This window comes from Phalangium opilio, unplaced genomic scaffold (genome assembly GCF_054372755.1).
Source record: "Phalangium opilio isolate 3A_F unplaced genomic scaffold, DU_Popi_V2 ptg000042l_1, whole genome shotgun sequence".
Taxonomy (NCBI): domain Eukaryota; kingdom Metazoa; phylum Arthropoda; class Arachnida; order Opiliones; family Phalangiidae; genus Phalangium; species Phalangium opilio.
Window position 1 is genome coordinate 2,746,099 of NW_028324166.1, and position 6,524 is coordinate 2,752,622.

Below are 6,524 nucleotides of genomic sequence, written 5' to 3' on the forward strand. Positions count from 1 at the left end.
TTTAAGGTTCAGTCAAGACAATTACCAAAGACTTTATTTACAACTTTTAAAATACAACATAATTTCATTGTTCAAACATAAGAATTATTCATAGCCAGCCAAAAGAGCTAAATTTGGAATAAGGGAATCCATGATGAAAGGAATTGTCCTAGAAGTATTACATAATTAAATAGTTGCAGTTAAATTAGCACTATACATTTTCATTTTCTTAACAACCGAATAATCTTTAGGTCTCTTTTTACCAAAACACTTTAGTTTTAGAGACGTTTTCCAAGTACCACCAATTAAATGCGTGAATTCTTCGGTATCCTTGAGAATGACGTCAGAATTCGACTGATCACTATGCGATGAGAAAGATTTCCTTCTCAAATCGGCTACTTGTTTGGCTCCAATGAAATTAAACTGTATCGTCTTATTACATTTTTTGGTCCAAACCACGTGTTCGAAGACCGGTTCGGGATTTTCAGCATCGGCCTTTGCTTTGAGTTTCTTCTTTTGGCTCTTGGATTCTTCCTTAGCAGGTGGAGTTGTCTCGGGTGTTTTACGTATTAATTTCGCTATCGTGATCTTAAACCCAAGAGCCGGATCGCTGATGGTACTTCGGATTTGTAACTCGACGTTCGAACCAACACCACCTTCTTGATCGTCACAACTCATACCAGAGTTTTCGTCCTCGGAATTGTATTCTTCAATGCTGTTATTAAGGCTTCGGACATCTTCCTCTTTTTCATGGAAAGTTTCAAGTAATTCCTCTCCCGTCATGTGTGATTCCGGTGTTTCAAATAAATTTATGATTTTCTCCGGTTTTTCGGGGTAATCTTCTAAGAGTCTGACGTAACAAGGTAAACGTATGGCAAGGGCGTCTCCGAAATACTCGTAAAGTTCATCGTACATGTTAAATTTCTTTTCAGGCTTGGTGACATCTTCGGTTTTAATTCTTTTACTCGGTGGTGGCTCTGTTTCCGGTTTACTTTCTATTTCCGGTTTATCTTCAAGCGCGTAATCAGATCGAATTAGAAGTTCCGCTACTAACTGTGAAAGAAAATATAGTTCAAATGCGTAAAGTCATGTTTGGAAGATATGGTAACTTATACCAGTAGAACTCCGTGAACTTTATGGGCGTCGGATTTCAATTGGGCATTTCCGTAACTGCAATCCATTATAGCTCGTTCCAGATGAGGCCAATAGTGAGATATGCGCGCGTACAGATACTTTTTAGCTTCCTAGATGAAGAGTAATTGTTTGAAGAGTGATTTAAGGTACGTAATGAAGGACCTTAAAGGAATAGCTCGGGGTACAATGAAGGCCCTTAAAGGATAGCTCGGGGTACAATGAAGGCCCTTAAAGGATAGCTCGGGGTACAATGAAGGCTCTTAAATGATAGCTCGGGGTACAATGAAGGCCCTTACAGGATAGCTCGGGGTACAATGAAGGCCCTTAAAGGATAGCTCGGGGTACAATGAAGGCCCTTAAAGGATAGCTCGGGGTACAATGAAGGCCCTTAAAGGATAGCTCGGGGTACAATGAAGGCCCTTAAAGGATAGCTCGGGGTACAATGAAGGCCCTTAAAGGATAGCTCGGGGTACAATGAAGGCCCTTAAAGGATAGCTCGGGGTACAATGAAGGCCCTTAAAGGATAGCTCGGGGTACAATGAAGGCCCTTAAAGGATAGCTCGGGGTACAATGAAGGCCCTTACAGGATAGCTCGGGGTACAATGAAGGCCCTTACAGGATAGCTCGGGGTACAATGAAGGCCCTTACAGGATAGCTCGGGGTACAATGAAGGCCCTTACAGGATAGCTCGGGGTACAATGAAGGCCCTTAAAGGATAGCTCGGGGTACAATGAAGGCCCTTACAGGATAGCTCGGGGTACAATGAAGGCCCTTACAGGATAGCTCGGGGTACAATGAAGGCCCTTAAAGGATAGCTCGGGGTACAATGAAGGCCCTTAAAGGATAGCTCGGAGTACAATGAAGGCCCTTAAAGGATAGCTCGGAGTACAATGAAGGCCCTTAAAGGATAGCTCGGGGTACAATGAAGGCCCTTAAAGGATAGCTCGGGGTACAATGAAGGCCCTTAAAGGATAGCTCGGGGTACAATGAAGGCCCTTAAAGGATAGCTCGGGGTACAATGAAGGCCCTTAAAGGATAGCTCGGGGTACAATGAAGGCCCTTAAAGGATAGCTCGGGGTACAATGAAGGCCCTTAAAGGATAGCTCGGGGTACAATGAAGGCCCTTAAAGGATAGCTCGGGGTACAATGAAGGCCCTTAAAGGATAGCTCGGGGTACAATGAAGGCCCTTACAGGATAGCTCGGGGTACAATGAAGGCCCTTACAGGATAGCTCGGGGTACAATGAAGGCCCTTACAGGATAGCTCGGGGTACAATGAAGGCCCTTACAGGATAGCTCGGGGTACAATGAAGGCCCTTACAGGATAGCTCGGGGTACAATGAAGGCCCTTACAGGATAGCTCGGGGTACAATGAAGGCCCTTACAGGATAGCTCGGGGTACAATGAAGGCCCTTAAAGGATAGCTCGGGGTACAATGAAGGCCCTTAAAGGATAGCTCGGGGTACAATGAAGGCCCTACAAGGTGACTTCCCTTACGAACTCTGGGTTTTGCCTTGGCGTTTGAAGGCGGCCATTGTGGGCGCGATTTATAAGTCCCGCCCACTAGCCTTCCCCAAGCTAAACCCGGAGTTCAGGATGAAAGTCAACTTGTAGGGGATCCACTGAACCCGAGCTTTGCAATGTTTCTACAACTTACCGACACTCCCAAGGCTAAAATACCAACAGCAGCTCCATAATGGGTACTGAATGGTTTAGAGAGATCGCAGAAGGCATCTCTGAGTGTTTCCAATGTTTGAGTTTTCAAGTTATTAACGCTATTTGACCATTGTCTGTAATAATATTTCTATTACAAAGACAACTACGCATATAGTGAATATTTATTTAAATACAACGAACTCTAAGATATAAGCCAGTAATTGGGCAGCTGAATCCCGAAGTGTCCAATGGTCATTAATGGGATTAATGGAAGCTGCTAATGGTTCGAGTATGCAATATAGAACCGATTGTACTAGCAGTACAAGCTGTTCAAAATAAGTGCTTGATTATTTCAGGCCTTTGTAGGAATGGCGGGAATTGTAGGAAATATTTACATAGGGTTGCGTTCCAAGGTATAGAGATTGATTTTGAAATAAACAGTGGACTGTTTGAAGGAGTTTTGTAAGCTGTATTAGATCGTGGCTCATTTTTTTAACCTTTGTGTGTTTAAAACCACGTCAGTTATTTACAAAAATTATCACGAAAACATGGAAGCGACACAGGGAATTTTGAAAGGGGAGGAGCTATGGGGACGTGACGTCAATATTGGGGGTCTAAATTGTATGGCCTAAGCTGACGACGCCCAATATGGTCGCCAAAACAAAGGTAAGAGATAGGAGGGTGTGGCGTCACTTGAAAGTTTGTGGTAGCAGACTATTGCGATCAAATGTGGGAGGAGCTACGGGGACGTGACGTCAATATTGGTAGTAGTCTAAATTGTATATCCTAAGCTGACGACTTATGACAATATGGTTTCCAAAAACGAGGTCCGAGATAGGATTGTGTGACGTCACGAGAAAGTTCGTGGTATCAGACTATTGCGATCAAATGTGGGAGGAGCTACGGGGACGTGACGTCAATACTGGTAGTAGTCTAAATTGTATAGCCTATGCTGACGACGCCCAATATAGTCGTCAAAACAAAGGTAAGAGTTAGGAGGGTGTGACGTCACGAGAAAGTTCGAGGTAGCAGACTACTGCGATCAAATGTGGGAGGAGCTACGGGGACGTGACGTCAATATTGGTAGTAGTCTAAATTGCATGGCCTAAGCTGACGACTTATGACAATATGGCCTCCAAAAATGAGGTCCGAGATAGGATTGTGTGACGTCACGAGAAAGTTCGTGGTAGCAGACTATTGCGATCAAATGTGGGAGGAGCTACAGGGACGTGACGTCAATATTGGTAGTAGTCTAAATTGCATGGCCTAAGCTGACGACTTATGACAATATGGTCGCCAAACAAAGGTAAGAGATATTAGGGTGTTCGTCACTTGAAAGTTCGTGGTAGCAGACTACTGCGATCAGATGTGGGAGGAGCTTATAAGGACGTCACAATGGCCCGTGAGATTAGAGTACATCCCAAATTTTCACGGACAAAGGGAATTCCCAGTGTCTCTTCTATTTATTTCCGGGTTTATAATTAGAAACTTACACCGACTGATACAAAATTTACAAGGTAGGGAAGAAGGGGAGCGATTTTGCTATTGAGTTGGAGATCTTCAAACGCCACCTATATAATATTTGCGTTTTCAGTTACGGAAGTTAAGCGATACGTATATTTTGGGATGGATATTGACCTTAAGCAAGTCCTCATCACTTCCCAAGATAGTCTTTGTAATCTGATCATAATAAACCATAAGAAAATCCGACACCGTCGTCAAAACTGGAGCTGGTTTCTTTTTAGAAGCTATTAGAAATATGCTGATATTAATTTATCAAGTTGTTAATTGAGTTACTAGGAGTCTAATTACTAGAAGTGGCGGGTCCCGAATGAGTCGGAACGCCCTCTACAGCCAGCCACTGAACTAGAGCACGATAAAAATAAATATTTAAAAATCCTAGAGGGGAGCTCATCATCTACGTGAGGTTCACCTTTAATCGAGGGCTCATCGGGAAGGGTAATGGGAGTAGATGTTGCAGCTAGAGCCGGAAGATTTACGTCGCTGCTTTCAATGGAGAAAACATCGTATTCTTTTAAATGAACCATTTTTATTGGTTCCGGGTTCGAAAAACCGTAGAACGGCTATGAAAAAATGGGAAATCAGGAAATTTTCCACCTATAGGAGACGGACCTAGGAAGCTTACGTTGATATTACTCCATTTACAAGCAATGCTAACATCCTCCGTTTTAAGTTTACGGCGTTTGGCATGCCTCATAATATGAGCGGAGTTCTACAAGTTGAATTTTTAGTTCATCAGGCAATTTAAATTCAACATGTTTCTATATTCAAACCTGGATAGTTTCCCTTAATCTGTAATTTACATCTTCAGCCAATAGGCCAGCTACCTGATCCGATATATCGTAAAATCCATCGGAATCAGCGATTATTGATATAGACTCTCGCGTCAACTGTGCATATTTCTTTTCTTCTACTTTTTTATCTTCTGCAGACATTATAGCTTCGTACTCTGTATACTTTATTAATCAAAGAACTTTTATTAATTCATAATAACAAAAATTCCATAAACTTATAAAGCGTTTAAATTTGACATACTGCCCTAGGCCTTGGCCCCTTGCCACTAAGCCGTCTGCTACACTTTGGCTACGTAGCTGTAGCAGACGACAAGAGGTGGTAAACAGGACGCTACTAATTTGCATAAGTTTGCAGGAAACCAAGTTTTTTGCATAAGGCCGCCATTTTCAAAAGTTTGCTTCCAAAATACTAATTTGCATAAATTCTGCCTTTTTCTTGCATAAGGCCAGTATTTTCATTAGTTTGCAGCCAATATACTAATTTGCATAAAATTCACCAACAAACGTCCCCATGCATAAGGCCGCTAATTTCAAAAGTTTGCTACAAGAATACTAATTTGCATAAATTTACCGAAGACTCGATGAAACTCATGGTTTTTTCTAGGAAACCTATTAAGTTATTTACGCTCATAATTTAGCGATTAATTTTATAACATAATACCAAAGGTTTCACAGGTTTGAAACCAAATTTATTTTGCATAAAAAAGTATAAAACAAGAAAACTCGATGAAACTCATGGTTTTTTCAAGGAAACTTATTAAGTTATTTACGCTCATAATTTAGCGATTAATTTTATACCATATTATCGAGGGTTTCAAAGGTTTCAAACCAATTTTATTTTGCACGAAAAGTATAAAACAAGAAAACTCGATGAAACTCATGGTTTTTTCAAGGAAATCTATTAAGTTAATTACAACATTAATTTAGAATTTCCATTTCGAATTTATATTACCATTTCACAATTAAATTTTATTAACATTAAGTTTTTAACGGGGATTTTTGACATGCATAATGTTTAACAAGGGATGGTGAAATAAAGTATAATGGGAACATGGCATAATAACGAACAGGAATAAAATATGTATACTTGGAATAGTGTTTATGCCGTATTTAAAAACTGGAACTAGGTATGGGGGAAAGAACAAACTCGTAAAATGTCATTCCTGGACTAAAGTATTAATGACCCTGAAGCGAGTACTGCAGAATAAAGTAGGCCTTTAGTTGGATTACCGTATTGATCAGAGTGGTCTACTCGTCGCCAAACAACACAGAACGGCGAAAACGTGAATGGGCAACACTAATTTCTTGTTGATGTAGAATTATTTAGCCATGGTAGGAGGAAATTTATAAATTTATTATACTATGTTGAAATAACAGAGAAAAGACATAGCTTAGCTTAGAATAGCTTAGCTTCGCTAAGCTAAGCGAAGCTAAACTAAGC

The 6,524-nt window shown here is 40.9% G+C and overlaps 1 protein-coding gene across 1 annotated transcript; it reads right to left on the reverse strand.

Moving 5' to 3' along the window:
- Window positions 1-5,360, reverse strand: LOC149678316 (TAF6-like RNA polymerase II p300/CBP-associated factor-associated factor 65 kDa subunit 6L). Its single transcript, XM_089836308.1, has 12 exons — window positions 5,325-5,360; window positions 5,063-5,245; window positions 4,915-5,001; window positions 4,702-4,852; window positions 4,581-4,634; window positions 4,407-4,516; window positions 4,262-4,339; window positions 3,164-3,265; window positions 2,970-3,094; window positions 2,770-2,902; window positions 1,095-1,223; window positions 1-1,032 (listed from the first exon to the last, which is right to left on the reverse strand). Exons 2-12 carry the CDS (start codon window positions 5,222-5,224, stop codon window positions 166-168), a joined length of 1,998 nt encoding a protein of 665 aa, XP_089692434.1. The 5' UTR covers window positions 5,225-5,245; window positions 5,325-5,360; the 3' UTR covers window positions 1-165.
- Between the last annotated feature and the right edge of the window lie 1,164 nt (window positions 5,361-6,524).

Bases quoted from the DNA above. Each gene is read 5' to 3' on its own strand.
- LOC149678316 (XM_089836308.1), bottom strand. From the start codon at position 5,224: ATGTCTGCAGAAGATAAAAAAGTAGAAGAAAAGAAATATGCACAGTTG. The intron at 4,340-4,406 runs GTCAATATCCAT...AATATTATATAG, and splicing joins GTGATGAGGACTTGCTTAAG to GTGGCGTTTGAAGATCTCCA. The intron at 1,033-1,094 runs GTATAAGTTACC...TTTCTTTCACAG, and splicing joins AAGTTCACGGAGTTCTACTG to TTAGTAGCGGAACTTCTAAT.